This window comes from Gigantopelta aegis, chromosome 11 (genome assembly GCF_016097555.1).
Source record: "Gigantopelta aegis isolate Gae_Host chromosome 11, Gae_host_genome, whole genome shotgun sequence".
NCBI classification, from domain to species: domain Eukaryota; kingdom Metazoa; phylum Mollusca; class Gastropoda; order Neomphalida; family Peltospiridae; genus Gigantopelta; species Gigantopelta aegis.
In genome coordinates, this window is record NC_054709.1 from 22,347,360 (window position 1) to 22,366,280 (window position 18,921).

An 18,921-nucleotide genomic window follows, 5' to 3' on the forward strand; every position below is an offset into this window, starting at 1 on the left:
TTATGTCTATATGTAACATGATATTGTCACATAATTGTGCCATACACACATGTACATAACTTATATACAGATATCTTTATTGTACGACCATGAGATCTAGACTGCCCAACATTGACATGGTCAGATTGTGCTGGAAATAATAAGTATATATTAAAAAACCCCACCTTTAAATACATATTATGATGTAGTATGCATACAGGTGACAGGACTGCAGATTTGAACACCCTCCCCCTCCTCGTCCCCCAAAACAACAACAAAACAAAACAAAACTGTGATGCTTTACTCATACGGAGGAAAATAAGTCACAAAGCAATGAAATGTCAGAATAAATGAAAAACCTATGTATTTAATAATACATTTTAGGTAAATGTTAAGTATTTTGTTATAGTTTAATAGTTAATGTGTTGCAAAATTAAACCCTGATGTCAGTCACACATCAGAATAGGATACAAAGACTAAAGTACTGTCTTTGTTAAGTAGTAAACAAACTGTGACGTATTCCTGTGTTGCGCATGTATTGACATTTTCATGCTAATACACATATGACCTACAAACCAGTCCGAATATTAGCATACCGCGGGCAGTTTGTTAAATAATTATGAAGTGTGTTAGATTATTTTCAAGATATTTATATTAGATAACACATGATTTATAATGCGTTTGGCGCATTTTAAGGTAATTATTTGAAGTCGATAACGTTTATTAAAAAAACCTAAATTGCTAAAATATTTGTGTTCGTACGCCACAGTACGGAACCGTAGGTTTTCAATCGGCGTTTTACTTTTAGGTTTTTTATTCGATAGCTCACAATTCAAATCGAATACTTCAGAATCTATCGCTGTATATGTACCTCACAGTTATGAGTTCCTATGGCTTCATACTTAACATCAACCCATACAATTGGCATTGCGTTTCGCCCAAAAGCATGTTCATTGATGTTGCCCCAGTCAGTTCCACAGGTATTCCCAAACATTAACATATGTATACGTTTTTGTTTAACGACACCACTAGAGCACATTGATTTATTAATTATCGGCTATTGGATATCAAACATATGGTAATTTTTTGACAGTCCTAGAGAGGAAACCTACATTTTTATGCGAACATACGGTCAATACTTTTCTTAAAGGTAGGGTCAACTCAAACAAGAGCCTTATGTGTTGGAAAGATGCATACCCGGACCACCAACACATACTGACACTTTAGCAAATGAAAAACACGTAATTTTTAGAGATAATAAAAAACCATGTTTATTCCTGCTAACTGGGGGCAGCCATTTTGTTTCGTTTTTGTGACGTCCGGTGGGATAGCTTGGGGCGAAGTGACGTCAGCTCCTGACCATCTCCTGTATATACAGTGTAAACAAAAGCAGTAATTTTCGACAAGGCGCTTCTCTTTGATCAACCTGACTTGTAAGACAGCATAAATGACGTAATAATATAATAAACTATTTAACTAAATATATTTCAAGTTGCATTAACGGAACAAAATGGGGTTATACTATTTTTCTCTGTTTAATAATCCAAAAGGAAAAATGTACACTATTACGCCTATTGATATGCTATGTTGGAGCAAAAACGACAACCCACGATACCCAAGTGATAATTTACTTATCTTTGGGACTACGTAATTGGTCAGTTCTGTGGTTGTAGATGGAAAAGTCTACTTAATCAATAGTTTTACAGAACTATTTACAGTAATAAACCATGTCCATTACAATTTTAGGGTCGATAGGTAATATTCCACAATACCGGTATGTATTTTTGTGTCTAGACAGCGTCAATTAATTGGCTCGTCTGGTTACCAATCAAATACACACCTGCCAATCAGAAATCACAGGTAGAAGCAACTAACAGCATAGACCAATTAACTAAGAAAACACTCCATGTATCATTTCAGTACGTAGGTTAATGCATGGGGAAAACATTGTTAATTGTTTCGACTTGTTATGTAGCCACTTTGACAATGGTATTTTATTTTGTATTGAAAAATAATGTATATAGTGCTGGATATACTACTGTTGGCTTACTGGGATGTGTATTATTACAGAACATTACAATGTATGACTATTTATCATCCCGCAAAAACCAGGTAGATTGTGTTTCTCTAGTTCTAAGGCTCATTCCTGACGTGACGCGTTAAGTATTACGTAACCACCAGCTCGCCAGAGGGCGTAATCACTGAGATGGTACAAAATGGCTGCGCCCGTTATATATAATAGTCATCACATTTAACCGTTTTATTAATTAACTATACGATTATACGTGTTGATATTAAGCAATAATGTGCATTATATATCGTTGAATATGCATACCAGGCCAAATGCCGTAATTGTCCTCTCCTTTAACAAAGTAGAAATAACCACAACTACCCCAAACAATAACATCTGATATGTATTGACTTAATGTGCACCTAGCACTAGGCTCAATGCAGAAGTTATAATTCACTTGTTGAAGTCTGAATGGTATTGACTTAATATGCACCTAGCACTACACTTGCTGCTGACATATATTCAGTAACCAAATATCTTCGTCCACTCACCACAGTTTTACCTAATATATAATTTTATAAAATAAATGTGTGGTAATTTTCGACCATTTTAGAAAGAAAGATATGGATCCAATTTTTTTTTGCATTATACCCTGGTTAGAGCATGATCTGAATGCCACAATGAAAATTATGCAATAATTGACCAGGACCCAGAATTAAATCACTTCCTAATTATAATCAAGGTAAAACTCAACTCTGAAGTTGTGACCATTTACTTAAGTGCTGCGAAAGTTCAAAATATATGTACTGGTAAAATATTGATGCTGTTACGTACTCTACCATTTGTTTTGTTTTGTACAATGTTTAATATTCTGCTCCATATCTGTGCTAATAAAGTGCTTATTGAAAAGAATAAATACAACATAAAGTCTACAGACTACTAGCTATTGTATAGTAATCATTTAATGCATCAAAGATAAAAACGGATATTAGCTATCCGACTGCTCAGGTGCAGACAAAAAAGTATAAAAATAATTTTGTTTATAACAAATTCAGACGATATCAGCTGCAGTTTGGCGAAGTAATATAGGAAGTAAACATGATTTGTTTTGAAATTCTGTTATACTAATTACTAAGATATTAATAACCGATGATTTAATTGGCATGTTTAACTTGTTTAAATGCTTACTAGGCCCAATATTTCGTACTCATCAGTTGGCTGATACATTTTAACAAACAGTCGCCTGTAAACAAAAGTTACTCGCAAATTTATACAAGTGTTTTACTCGCCATGTTAATATCAACCTGCTAATTTGAAATGTTTTTGGGAGCACGGAGTCTTGATTTTTTTTATTAATGTTCTATATATATAATTTGCATCACTGTTTATCACTAAGCAGAATTAATTTTAATGTGTACATATTCCTCATGGATAAATTTATAAAATGTCCTTTCATAAAACACAATTTAAATATAATCCTGATTAATAATTATTTTTTATCTACATACAGTATAATTACTATATACTCCTTTGATTGTTTATGACCAGTATCATGGGATATGTTAATCAATAGTTGTGTGCGAACCAGTAATGTCGCATTTATAAAAAAAACCCACCACATTTTCTGGTCCGCTAACACAATACGTGTATGTCTAAAAACAACACGAAACAAGCATTTTCGTAAGTGATTTACATTCATATATTATGTTTTTTCATCAATGAAAAGTTCGTTTTCTCTTATACCAAATTAGGCCCATTGGAACGATATCTGCAGTAGCGGATCCAGAACCAAAGGGGGCTCACACGTGTACAGGTCCCCGTCGACCGTTTGTAGTTAGTATTTGAAGTTCCCTTTTTCACAGCTTTAATTCATCATTCACAATATATAACAGTAAACTGCCCTGAAAATGTGTTTGAGCAGCTTTATTTCAACATTTTGTGGGGAATGTTATGGGATGCTCTAGTGGCAGTTCTTTATTATTAATTTACTGTTTCAGTTTTCGCTGGTAGAGGCAACACGTATCATCGATGCCACAAATTCCATTAGGGTAACAATTTAATAAAATGCAAGTGCTGTGCTTACTAGAAAGATTACATGTACATGTAGTATGGGCAGATCCTAATCTACGTGACATGTGCAGTGTATAGTTGGCAAAATGGACTTTGTTTCCCAACTAAGTTGGCATGTTAGCTGAGAATTAGTCTAATGACATACTTGTAGTATGGGTGGGCTCTAATCTAGTTGGCAAAATGGATTTTTTCCCCACCTAAGTTGTCATGTTAATTGTTATTAGCAGTAGGTGAGAAGTTGAAGTCACTGTAATATTTGGAATATTTTGGACGTAATCTGATAAAAAAAACCCCAAATTGCACAACAGACGTGAAGACACCGACTTGTTTAGTGTCATCAGATAATTATATCTTACTTTAAAAATCTAAACCTTGTCGGTTCATTGTTTAACATGGCACCATTTACATACATCACGAGTTTGTACCACATACTTAGTTGGTTGACTGGAAACATTTTATTCCTCAACTTCCGGTCAGGTCAGGTCATAGGGTTTCACGTGCACATTCAGAACAAGCTGTTGTAGCACATGTTTGTCCTGGGCACAAGTGCCGGCAGGGTTGGGGTGGGTGGAAGAGGGGACTGCTCGTGCTGGCAAGTGCAAGGGAGCACCAGCCAGCACGAGCACCAGCCCGACCGGAATACTGTAGTCAGCGGGAGAAATTTTGATGCCATTAAATTTTGAATATCCTGTAGGATTAACTCAAAAAGGAAAGTAGTATGTAATTTCTTGAAGAAATTTTGACGCATTTTTGAATGGTTTATCGAAAGACAAAAAAAGGGAGCTATGTACATGCTAATTTAAATTTAGTTTGGAGAAAGTAGCTCTTTCTGTTGGTACTATTTTGATTTTATTGCAAGTACATTACACATGTGTGACTGTATGTGTTATTATACACTACGCGTATGTATTTTGTGTTTTCCAGATTTGCTAATATGGTAGTTGCAAACGATGAGATTCCTGGTCCAGCCCGTAAGAGGCCACGTCTTTCTCTTAAGAGTACCTTTCGAAAACTCGATGACGTACAGATAGTGCCGTCTTGTGAGCAACAGGGCACCACTCCACAGGATATCCGCAAAGAGTAAGTAATAATCTACTTTTTCCACTCTTGTCAGTTTTAAACAACATTAACTATCTTACATATAGTAATATAAACATTATTTCATTCCATACAGCTAATCAAATATGCCTTTACTGTGGCTCTTTTAAAAAAAAATGTAACAGAAAAGAAACAAAAATCAAACAAAATACATATTTTGTTTTGTGTTTAAATCAGGTACTGATAACTCGAGTAGGATTGTTAGATGTATCATACATGTATGCAAGGAACAATCATTGAAGCTTAAGCCATACATATATATATAACATGTAACTAAACACAAAATCAACACTTGTAACTAAACTTCTGACTAAACTTGTAACAGGTGAATAATATAATAGACCTGTTATGCTTATACATGCAGAAGGGTTTAAGCTCGACCCAAACAATTATTAGCAGTTTGGCTAATTTGGTCAGCAATGTTTTAGCCAAATTCAGTTTTAAAATAAGAAGACATGAAATTCTTATTTAATTTTTTTTTTTCTATAACAATTACTCAATCCTGTTGTATCTGTAGGAGCTAAATTGACAACACGTTTCACGTCATAAAAATAGAATTTACTTTTATACTTCATAGTATACATGTAATTAGAGAACTTTATTAGAAGGTATTAGAATTCAATACAAACATAATATTATTGCCGATTCAATCTTTGATTAAAATTGGCCACTGCAAACAATTCCAATGTTTTCTGATTTGCTGGCACGTGTCTGATAAAACTCAATTTGCTGCAGCTTAACCAAGTTAAAGACTGAAACTTGAAAAGATGTAAATGTCGGAGATGAAATTTCCAGAAGTGTATTGAATCATACATAATGGAAATGACCGAGATATTCAGGTTGACGACAATGCTGCTGAGTACGAACTCTTCCTAGATTGTCCGAATGTACGTGTGCAGACTTTGGTGGAAATTGTAGAGAACCAAAAGTTAAAAGCTGGTAGATCAAAAGTAGTGCTATGCAATTTTTGAACGAGCTTTTTGGCGATTTGATAATAAAATATATTATTGTAATCAACGTTACATGTAAAAAAAAACACCAGGGCTTCATTTTCAAGTAACACAGAACATTATATTGTGTATTAAACAAAAACGATTGCACCACAATGTTTTGCTGTCGGTTCAGGCGTGTGCAAATTAAAAAAATTATTTTGTTATCTGATACATTTTCATGGGGAGCATGTCTCGACCCCACCTCACCGCAAACTTTGCTCACCTCAGTCTAGATCCCCTTGTTAAAATTCATGCACACGCACCTGCAGTAGTCTTGTGTACGGTAGTTCCATTAAAAAAAACCCCAAAAAACCCCCAAAAAAACCCCCCAAAGAATTCCTGAGTTCATGTTCCATTTGTTAATTATTTTATTTCAGCGTATTGGCTGTTATTTTGTCATGAAATAATATATTTTTAATTATTTGCCATGTATGTAGCAGGCCCTCATTTGCCAAGTCCCTATACATGATGGTGGTCGTTTATATAAAATTCAAGGATACATTTCACGACTGTCGTGTATATATATATATAGCCTCATCACTACATGTATGTACTCGGTTTTTCCGTATGTGTTTTGACTTCTGATGGAAGAGTTCCGAATTTTAAAAATGGTTATCATAGGATTCTGTCGATCATGGTTCAGTTAAAATGTTTTCGATGATGCAATAGCGAGATTTGGTATTACAAATGAATGTAATTTCCATTTATAATCCATATTCAGACAAATAAGGCCCACTAAATCTGCGACTGGGTGCCTTTAACTTTAATGGCAGTTTACCCATTTTTCACAGAGTTATGGCCCTTGAATTTAGGAGGTACACAAATTTGTTTGGCCTTTATGGGACATGAATTGTTTTAGCAGTACTCTCAGGATGCTTTTTGTTATTTCCTTGCAACAGAACTGTTTCTGACCCAAACACTGGTTCGCTGATTGGTCTGTGCACGGATGAGGATGAGGATCTCGCCGATGACTCCATTAGCTTTGCTCCAAAGGAAGGACCCACTGTGCCTCCAGTGTCATCACTGGAAAATATCGGTGAGTTGGCCATAAACATTAAACTAAGGTGGGAAAAAAGCATTGTTCATGTTAAATGCAGGGTATTTAGTACATGGCACTGCAATCAGTGATGAAACAAGTTTGGATTTTATGTGCAATTCTGGATTTTAATCACCTGTACTCAGTTTCCAGATTTTTGCTGTTTGTCCACAATTATTCATATTCTCTGTGCAGAATGTATCATATGGTTTCGGCTGATGCTATGCATGCATTCTGAATGGGGGACACATTTTCAGACTCTAACCCTAGGGCCAAGCTCGGAACCTGACCACCAGTATTAATATTACAGGATTTGTTTTCTGAAACCCACTTTGATCTCTCTACAATAAAGTCAAGGGATTATTTTTGTGCTATTTTACATGATATCAGTAATGAGTTTTTACTAATGATTAGTGTAAATACAGTGTTTATTGCATCGTTATGAAGATTTTAAATAAGTACAACACCACTGACCCTCATAATAAAAAGTGAATATTAATTTATGAGATTTATATAAATATGTCTTCAGGTACGTTTCACAAACCATAAATAACAATGAATTAAAGTAACTTGTAAATGTAATACCGTAAGTGTATTAATTAATGTTGAAACTTCTTGTTTGTGTCCTTAACATTTTTGGATCGGAGAGTTATTTAAAAAAATATGTATTAAATCATGATAATAATAATTTTTAAACTTTAAACAACATTTTTTAAAGTATTATTATTATTTAACAAAATAAATTTAGTATGGTATTATTATTTTTAATGCCAAGATCTAAGGTTCACAGGTATACACATTATAAGTATGTAGTGTTTATCAGGGGTTTCCCCAGGGCCGTTAGGCGTAGCGGCCCGACATGCCTTGGTCCGTAAAGTAAGCGCTTTGACGGCGTGGAAGCGCCTTAAATCAATTGCCGCTACGCCTTGATTTGAAGTGCTTTAAGGCCGATCAAAGAAAATGCCCATTGACAGAATCAACTGTACTATTTAACTCAAACAATAGGTGAAGCACTTTTTAATAGTACAGTTAAGTTGGTAATCAGTAATTTCTATCCTAACACCCCCTTCCCAAAACACATACTGAAAACATCCAGGGTTCGCGCTGTCGGTAACCAATTTAGCCATCGGCTAATTAAAAATTATTTTTACCAAAAAATGGCTAATAAAATTTGCACGTGGCTAAAATTTTGGCTGGGCCATTTTCTATCTTCTGATGTGAACAAACGGTTACATAATCTATTCAACACCTCAATCATAATAATACCAAATATTCAATTAGCATAATAGCGATCTCGCGACCGGTAACGAGAAACAGTGTTATCCAGAATACAGCGTATGCCTTATGATGTTTGCTAATTTTAATAATCAAGGTTATTAATTTTAACGGCATGCATTCGACATGTATGACAGCAATGTGACGGTGATTCAATGTCTGGATGATATGTAACTTGCTATTTTAATTTTGTAAAGTCTTTGAACCAAAGTAATAAAAACAAACCGACAATGCATGTCAATTTGAATACACATGCCAGTTCAGGGCCGAAAGACATGTCGGCTATCCCAAGGGCTGAGTTCAGCCAGACCGAGTGAAAACAAAACGTTCGTTACACTGGTGTGTACACTTCACGTTAAACCAAATAGACACGACGGACACCAATCAAATAGTTCGCGAACGTTAGGAAGAACATTCGTTGGCTGAACTGAGGAAAGCTCTCGGCGTAATACACGTCACGCTTCAGTCAGCTGACACCCACGTGTCAAGAGACATCATTGTGGACATTAAACAATACAGTTACACAGAAGTAAATCTTGATGTAAATTTGTAGAAAAGCAATAGTTGTTTGCATCAATGAATACCTAACTGCAGTTTCGGTTATTTCCTTTGTCTTTGTTAATTTTGTACCTATGGTCGTGAGCACGCATGCAGATCGCGATTGCGGGAAATGAACATGCAGTATTTATACAAATTGCAGTTACACGTACACTGAATTAGTTTACAATAATGATATTTGTTAGATAATGCTAGATATATATTTGTAAAACTGTGAGGTGATATTTAATAAGTTAGCTGGATTTTAAAAAGACTGTAAAATTTTATTTTATTAACGTTTTCTTTTGTTCTTTTTTTTAATAAATGACTATACTGTGAAGTCAGCATTCTTAGCTTAGGTATTTTACAAGCAGAAATCACATCAAGCATTTAACACGACGCTGAAATCAACAGCAACAACATGGTGCAAATTATGAAATTGTTGGGGGTGGGGAATTGATGGGTTATTTAAAAAAACACATTTTAAACCCCCCCCCCCCCAAAGAAACCCCAACAACATGATTTGATGAATTGAAGGCAAACACTTAACTGTTTTCAACCCACTACCTCACTTCTTCTGGCTTGATTTTTGTGTTATAATAATGCTAAATATTGCAACCACTGTAATTGCCCACAACAATCGGCAATGCTGTGGAGTTTTTCATTCTCCACAGCATTTTGTTTGCCATGGACTCTATTGCAATTTTGTTTTTCAAGATGTATTTTTGCCTTAATATTAAACTAAAATATACTTTGTGAACTGAAAACAGTTTAAAAATAAATATTAAAACAGTAACTACCGTTATTACTAAATATCTGAATCTCCTCAATATCTGAATCTCCTCGCCACTGGGCTTGATCCAAAATACATGTGACTTACCAGTATTAAGAGAGTTCAAACTAGGTCATTGAACTCTGTTGACTGTTCATAATGTGCATTGCAGGGACCACTGGATTGCTGGAGGGAGCCAGATTATACATAGTTGAACAGTGGCTATGGTGTAGTGTCGGTGTTTTATTTTCAGTAAAATGTTCAACATACACTCCAACAAGTCATTTGAAGTCTGTTCGATGATGAGAGATATTTGTAGATATGCTATATGTTTCCTTTAGTGGCAATTTCAGGGGTGCACAAATTGGTTGTCCGCGCGCCCGGGACAACCAAAATATGTTGCGGGCAACCATTCTTTGTCAAACAGTTGCCTGGACGGGCAACCAAGAAAATCATAAAACAAGTAAAATGAAAAACAAAACTTTCAAAAGTATCGAAACTGATAACTTGACTGACAGGCTATATAAATATCCACCCTAACGCTGCCATCCACTCAGCTTCCACTGTGCATGATGTTGACGAGTTCAATGCAGACAGATACGTTTCAGAATGGTGGTTATTAGCAAAGGGCACAAGACAAATGAAAGGCCACAGACTACACCAACAAGCATCCCAGTTCTGAGCAAAACATTTGGCTAAGCCATTTTCTATCTTCCGATGTAAACAATCGGTTACATATTCTATACGACACCCTAACATATAATAATAATACCAAATATTAATAGGGATCTCGCGACGTAACGAGACTCGGTGGTGTCATCAAGAATTCAGCATAACAGTGTTTGCTTATTTTAATAATCACAGTTATTAATTTTAATGGCAACATGTATGCAAGAAATGTCTGAAAAATCTGTAGCCTGTTATTTTAACTCTGTAAAGTCTTTGAGCCAAAGTAATAAAAACGGACTGAAATTGCGTGTCAGTTTCAATACACATGCTAGTTCAGGGCCAAAGACGAGTAGGCTAGGACCAAGTTCAGCTAGACCGAGCAAAACAAAAACGTCCGCTAAACTGGTTTATGCACTTCACCCAATGTCCACGTCGGGAACCAATCACATAGTTCGCGAACGTTTGGAAAACGTTCGTTGGCTGTTCTCAGTGTGCATATAGGTCACACTTGACAGTCAGCCGAGACTGTTGCAGACATTAAACAATACGATTACACGCAAGTAAATCTTGATGTAAATTTGTGAGAAAAAACCTCACCACCAAATAGTTGTTCGCATCAATGAATACTTAATTGTTGTTTCATTTGTTTATTTTCGTTGTCTTTGTTAATTTCGCACTCATTCATTTCGCGATCGCGGCAAAGGAACATGCAGTATTTATACAAATTGCAGTTAAACGTAACTGAATACAATTAGTTAAAAATAATCATGATATTTGTTAGATAAAATATTATATAAACTTGTTGACTGTGAGGTGACATCTCAAAAGTTAGCTAGATTTTAAAAAGACTGTAAAATTTGAATTCATTATCTTTTTAATCAAAACCTTTTGACGTAAAGGAATTGTAGTCATAACGTGAAGTCAGCATTCTTAGGTTATGTATTTTACAAGCTGAAATCAACAACAAGCATATAACAGGATGCGGAAATCAACAAAATGGTGCACATTACGAAATTGTTGGGGTGTGGAATAGATGGGTTACTTTAAAATACAATTAAAAGCAGTTCAAACCAAAATAAAGATTGATATTTTACAGAAATAATGAGCACTGTTTAAAAAAAGAAGAGTATTGGCTCTCAGATTTTTATTAATGCCATAGGCCGTAGAATTTGGGGTGTGTTTGCAGAGGGCATTGTCTTCCAACTGCATATCTCGCCTCACCCACTGAAAAATCAAAGTAGGCTAATATATTAACTGCCCCTACCCCCATTGCTGTCTTTGACTTTGATCAGGGGTAATTTTGTTATTCAGATGTATTCCAGTTTGTACATAATTAGCTGAAAAAGATGCATTTTCATATTCATATATAAATACTCTATACAGTACTACACAAAACAATTTTGGCTAAAACATTTTCATTATGGCAAATAAAAATCCCATTTGGCAATTGTTTTTGGCTACAAGTATTTTTAATCCTGGATGAGCCCCGAGTTCATCAAAGTATTATGACTGTGACAGCCCAAGCGAGATCGAACCGCCTCTGTGGATACATTCAGCTGATTGTTTTTTTTCTCGTTCCAACCAGTGCACAACAACCGGACAAAGGCTGTGGTATGTGCCTTCCTGTCTGTGGGAAAGTGCATATAAAAGATCCCTTTCTGCATTAGGAAAAATGTAGCGGGTTTCCTCTGATGACTACGAGTCAGAATTACCAAATGTTTGACATCCATTAGCCGATGATTAATTAATCAATGTGCTCCAGTGGTGTCATTAAACAAAACCTAAGCGAAGATGAGCTGTAGTTAAATAATGTTAAAAAAGAAATAAAACTAAACTGATAAGTAATGATAATAATGAAAACATTTTAAATTTCAGTTTCATTTTAAAGACAGTTCAAAATTATATTCATAAAACGTTTTATGAAATACACTATGTGGGCAACCAAGAGATGATGTTGGGCAACCAAACTACAGCTACTGGTTGCCCACCGGGCAACTATCACAATTTCACATTTGTGCACCCGTGTCTAAGCAAGGGATCTTTTATATGCACCATTCCACAGACAGGATAACACATACCACAGCCTTTAATATACATTACCAGTCTTGGTGCACTGGCTAGAAAGAGAAAAACCCTACATCAAGTGAGTGCTTTACCACTGGGCTACATCCCACCCCCCTCTTTTGTACAGGGCTCGAACTTAACGGCCGCAACGACGGCAATTGCTGTCAGTGACATATAAACTGCCGTCGATTGGGAGCGTCACCGATGGCATTTTTGTGCCGCCGGATAAAAATTACTGCCGTCGGTTAAGAGCTATAAATGTATAAACGTGTATGAACATTATCTGCCAGTATTTAACACGGATGTTTTGGTCCTGGTTGGAGTTAATTGGTGTTTAGTTTGTACCACGCAACGGAACTATATTTAGGCATGCACATACCCTGTGCATGATTCCATTTATAATAAATTCTTGTTTATTGAAGTTTATTGACATAAATTCAAGAAATTTGACTACATGTAGCCTACATACAGAAAAATAACCTTTTAGTCAAGTTTATTTGCTGCAAAAGTCAGTTTTAAAAAATTGCCATCGGCATACTCAAAATTGCTGTCGGTGGGCCCTTTCACCGACGGCAATTTATTTTTAAATTGCTGTTTGGTGATAAATTCTTAAGTTTGAGCCCTGTTGTACTACTAGTAGTACTAGTTTTAGTCCCTTCTTGATCAAATACAATGCATTCCCTATGAACTGAAGACGTTTAAAGTTTTGTGTGCCTTGATGGTGTCTAAACGAAAATTGTTACTACTGTGAATCATGGCGTTTTGGCTTTTCAGTTTGTTTGGTTCTGTTGTAATAGCTGAACATTTTATAAGTATTAAGATCTTACAAAACATCTTCTGAATATTCTAGCCAAGTAAACAATTTTTTTCATGTTGGTCCATGTTGGTCCGTCTTGTCACGTTTTCGCTTTTCCCCACACTTAGTATATATATATATATATATATATATATACTGAACTGAGCCATAATTTCGGTTTAACACTCCCCTCCCTAACCAAACTTTTTACCATGCAATACAGTCGACTTAAAATCAGACATGGCGTTTTTTGAAATACATGTATTCCACTGGTGAATGTTTTACAATTGGTTACATCAGTTAAATACTTGTAAGATGATTTAACAGTTTGTTCAAGATTACAACTTGACTGGCTTTAAATATAACAAGTTGTTTAATCCACTACAGCAATTAACTTACTCCAACAACTTACCCTGTGTTGTTCTAATGTGTGATATATTGACAATGGTAAAGGTTAATTAATCTGCTTGTTAGGTTTTTTATTGACAGTTAACACCTGTTTCTTGATTCTCATTGACAGGTGACACCTGTTTCTTTAACAGTGTACTACAAGTGTTGTTCTCATTGACAGGTAACACCTGTTTCTTGAACAGTGTCCTACAAGTGTTGTTCTCGTTGACAGGTAACACCTGTTTCTTGAACTGTGTCCTACAAGTGTTGTTCTCATTGACAGGTAACACCTGTTTCTTGAACAGTGTCCTACAAGTGTTGTTCTCATTGACAGATAACACCTGTTTCTTGAAGTGTACTACAAGTGTTATTCTCATTGACAGGTAACACCTGTTTCTTGAACAGTGTCCTACAAGTGTTGTTCTCGTTGACAGGTAACACCTGTTTCTTGAACTGTGTCCTACAAGTGTTGTTCTCATTGACAGTTAACACCTGTTTCTTGAACAGTGTCCTACAAGTGTTGTTCTCATTGACAGATAACACCTGTTTCTTGAAGTGTACTACAAGTGTTATTCTCATTGACAGGTAACACCTGTTTCTTGATTCTCATTGACAGGTAACATCTGTTTCTTGATTCTCATTGACAGATAACACCTGTTTCTTGAACAGTGTACTACAAGTGTTGTTCTCATTGACAGATAATACCTGTTTCTTGATTCTCATTGACAGATAAAACCTGTTTCTTGATTCTCATTGACAGATAACACCTGTTTTTTGAACAGTGTACTACAAGTGTTGTTCTCATTGACAGATAATACTTGTTTCTTGATTCTCATTGACAGATAAAACCTGTTTCTTGATTCTCATTGACAGATAACACCTGTTTTTTGAACAGTGTACTACAAGTGTTGTTCTCATTGACAGATAATACTTGTTTCTTGATTCTCATTGACAGGTAACCGGCCTCGGTGGCGTTGTGGCAGGCCATCGGTCTACAGGTTGGTAGGTACTGGGTTCGGATCCCAGTCGAGGCATGGGATTTTTAATCCAGATACCGACTCCAAACCCTGAGTGAGTGCTCCGCAAGGCTCAATGGGTAGGTGTAAACCACTTGCACCGACCAGTGATCCATAACTGGTTCAACAAAGGCCATGGTTTGTGCTATCCTGCCTGTGGGAAGCGCAAATAAAAGATCCCTTGCTGCCAATCGGAAGAGTAGCCCATGTAGTGGCGACAGCGGGTTTCCTCTCAAAATCTGTGTGGTCCTTAACCATATGTCTGACGCCATATAACCGTAAATAAAATGTGTTGAGTGCGTCGTTAAATAAAACACTTCTTTCTTTCATTGACAGGTAACACCTGTTTCTTCAACAGTGTACTACAAGTGTTGCGCTACACCCCAGCATTCCTAGATGGCCTGGGGGAATTGTTCCGGGAAATTGTTGCTGTGGAGAAAACAAGAAGTACTGATGTCGGCAAAAGTCAGGTACTTGTGAATTAGTTTTAACATAGCAAATAAATGACCAGTATATACATGTACTGGCAGGACAACACAGGTACTTGTATTATAGGATATCAAAAAATACATACCTGCATTTGGACAAAATGCAGGTAAATGTGAAATCTGCTTTTGAAAAATAAAATGTTTTAATCGTACATTTACATTATAAATTAATACACACAACACATGCACACACGCACACGTGCGTGCACACACACACACACAGAGAGACCCAGTGGTTTTCAATGTCAAAAAAGACACACACACACACACACACAGACCCAGTGGTTTTCAGTGTCAAAAAAGACACACACACACACAGAGACCCACTGGTTTTCAGTGTCAAAAAAGTTATACACACACAGACCAAGTGGTTTTCAGTGTCAAAAAAGTTACACACAGACCCAGTGGTTTTCAATGTCAAAAAAGACACACACACACACACACACACACACACACACAGTGGTTTTCAATGTAAAAAAAGACATGCACACACACACACACACACACACAGACCCACTGGTTTTCAGTGTCAAAAACGTTACACACACACAGACCCAGTGGTTTTCAATGTCAAAACACACACACACACACACACACACACACACACACACACACACACACACACACACACACACACACACAGAGACCCACTGGTTTTCAGTGTCAAAAAAGCTACACACACAGACCCAGTGGTTTTCAGTATCAAAAAAGTTACACACACATACCCAGTGGTTTTCAATGTCAAAAAAGACGCACACACACACACACACACACACACACACAGAGACCCACTGGTTTTCAGTGTCAAAAAAGTTACACACACAGACCCAGTGGTTTTCAGTATCAAAAACGTTACACACGCACAACAAAACACGCACACACACACACACACACACACACACACAAAGAGACCCAGTAGTTTTCTGTGTCAAAAAAGGTTATTTTCCATTTCATGTTTTTGTAAATTCGGTTTCATTTCCGTTTCAGAATACAATATTTAATGCACTATTTAACACAAGTTGTGACAAATTAAAGGAGAAAATGTTATTTATACATGATTCTTCTGGTACATATTATTACAATTGTAATGACTTGAACAACCAGCCAACTTCATAGAAAGTGATACAGTAATAATGCTTTGATATTTGTCGTTAAATCAAAGTACACGTTAGTAAACAAAAATCGCATCAGGAGCAAAGGTCACAATTATAACAACTATATAAAACAAAATTGTCTAACAACTAAGTACTGGGAGTGGCAGTACAAGACAAGGAAATGTTTCATTTAACAATGAACTCAACACATTTTATTTACGGTTATTTGGCATCGGACATATGGCTGAGGACAGCACAGATATTGAGAGAGGAAACCCGCTGTTGCCACTTCATGGGCTACTCTTTTCGATTAGTAGCAAGGGATCTTTTATATACACCATCCCATAGAAAGGATAGCACATACCACAGCCTTTGATGTACCAGTCATGGTGCACTGGCTGGAGCGAGAAATATCCCATTGGGCAGACTGACGGGGATCGATCCCATATCGACCGTGCATCAAGTGACCCTTTACCACTGGGCTACATTTCGTCCCCTTTTCGGAAAAGATCCTTGATAGTGGCTGCCATATAGACAAATCGCTAAACAGAGATTCGGAGAATCCACCACTATTTCAGGGCTTTAGAATACATCAAAGTCGAGGCGATAAACATGACCAAAATACATATTCCCAAAATAATCACGCCAAAATGAAGTACAAACATGCTGACCTCGAGATATTTCACCTTGAAACCACTGAAATGTTAAGTTTAATTACATTAAAATAATTTGAAATGTATTTCTGAATATTGATGACTCTCCAGCAGCGGTTAAAGACAGTACTGAAGTAAATTAACCGACCATTCTTGAATCTTATGCACAGAAAAGACAGAAGTCCCCGTAATGAGATCTAAAGATCTGTACTTGGCCAAATATCCATCCGACCGTGCAATATGCAGATATGGCCATGATTATGTGTACAGCTTTGTCATTCAGATTAATATGATCTACATCTTGTTATATATATTTTTCTGCAGGTTGGTGATGAAGGTGACTCCAACAAGTTTCTGGCCTGGGAGTTTGTCAAACAGCTGTTCACGGTATTTTTATTAACACCTTTCTCACATTGAAACATTCAGTCAACAACGTCTAAGTGTAACTTGGGACTTCATTTTTGGTTCAATCGTTTCTGTGTATTCGACCCTTCCGAGTTACCCCTCCAACGAGATTCTACTGTATATACATCTAGTAAATATATTTACTTGTTCAGAATATCGCTGTCTGTATATTCAATATATTTCTGGGAATTCTAATGTTAATAACTAACCCAAGCTGAACTTTGTCTCCCAATAATTCGTATGTACCAAACAATATAAGTATTAGGATATAAAATGAAGTCTGACTTGGTATAAACCCGAGGGTGATGAGTGTGAGTTGTATATAGTACACTTCTGTGCAGATTTCCGACATGGTTGAAATTTGCTTGGGGAAAGTAATATGTGTGTGTTACATTCACAGGGACATCACTTCTCTGATGCGTATGAACCATATTGGGAATAGAGTTGTGGGTGGGGGGGAACAGTCTCTAGTGGGAGGCACAGGCCAAATGTTAATTTTTATTTATATGGAGTAGGACGAAGTAAAAATGGGACAGATTCCTGCTGCCCCCTTCTGCCAACCTGGTTTCTACAGGCTTGTATCTATACTTTGTGTGTGTGTTTTTTTTTAGATAAACTGACTAAAGCGTAGTTTTTTTTTACACTTGCAGAATTTATTCACATTTACAAATGTTCTCCCAAAAATTAGGTTAAATCAAGCAAAGAAATGAAGATTGAACTTGACCCACTCATGTTGGGTTAACTAGGAGGGGACATGGGGCCGATCACACCTCTTTCACCCATCACCTTTTATATTTGCCTGTGGCATCGAAACATAACTTGTATTCAGTGTGGGTGCTCCACCCAACCTACAGTATAACATACTGGCTATGCTACTGACTCACAAACATGAGTTAGTTGTTAATACCCTTTTGTTCTATGATTTTGAAAGTTATATGATTGTAATACCTTCTGGCAAAACTGTCTTCACATACATGTATACTTGCACAGATTTATCCACGATTTGTTGCCAATGTCCCATGTCTGATGGGATTAGCGCAAGTAAATCATAATTCAGATATTTTTTCAAGTCACTGAATGATGCACTGTTAAATTAATCAAGTTAATTTATTACAACAGACATAATTAAATATACAGTCAAACCTTTCCAAACCGGACCCTCTGTAAACCAGAATTCCCACAAAACCGGACCCTCTGTAAACCAGAATTCCCACAAAACTGGACGTTTTTCATGGTCCCTTTTTAAATATCTGTATGGAAGAGAACCTCTCTAAACTGGACACCTCTTATAACCGGACTTTTTACTTGGTCCCGTGGGTGTCCAGTTTAGAGGAGTTTCACTATATATATATATATATATATATATATTGGGAATTTGTAGCATAGACATGGGAATTTGTAGCATAGACAATGGAATTTGTAGCATAGACAATGGAATTTGTAGCATAGACAATGGAATTTGTAGCATAGACATTGGAATTTTCAGTGCCACTTTCTTTTGGGAATGGGCCTTTCTTCGGACCCACAGGATGACTTGGTAAATCACTGACTTGCTAAAAATATATAATTCTTGTAT

The 18,921-nt window shown here is 36.3% G+C and overlaps 1 protein-coding gene across 2 annotated transcripts in view; it reads left to right on the forward strand.

The window, feature by feature from the left end:
* The first annotated feature begins 574 nt into the window (after positions 1-574).
* LOC121385245 (ubiquitin carboxyl-terminal hydrolase 1-like) overlaps positions 575-18,921 on the forward strand; it is a 47,897-nt gene continuing 29,550 nt past the window's right edge. For both annotated transcript variants that reach the window (XM_041515841.1, XM_041515842.1), the window contains exons 1-5: positions 575-675; positions 4,985-5,140; positions 7,050-7,186; positions 15,042-15,175; positions 17,265-17,327. In XM_041515841.1, the coding sequence (XP_041371775.1) occupies positions 4,995-5,140; positions 7,050-7,186; positions 15,042-15,175; positions 17,265-17,327 (480 nt within the window). In that variant the 5' untranslated portion in view covers positions 575-675; positions 4,985-4,994. The remainder of the gene's footprint in view (positions 676-4,984; positions 5,141-7,049; positions 7,187-15,041; positions 15,176-17,264; positions 17,328-18,921) is intronic.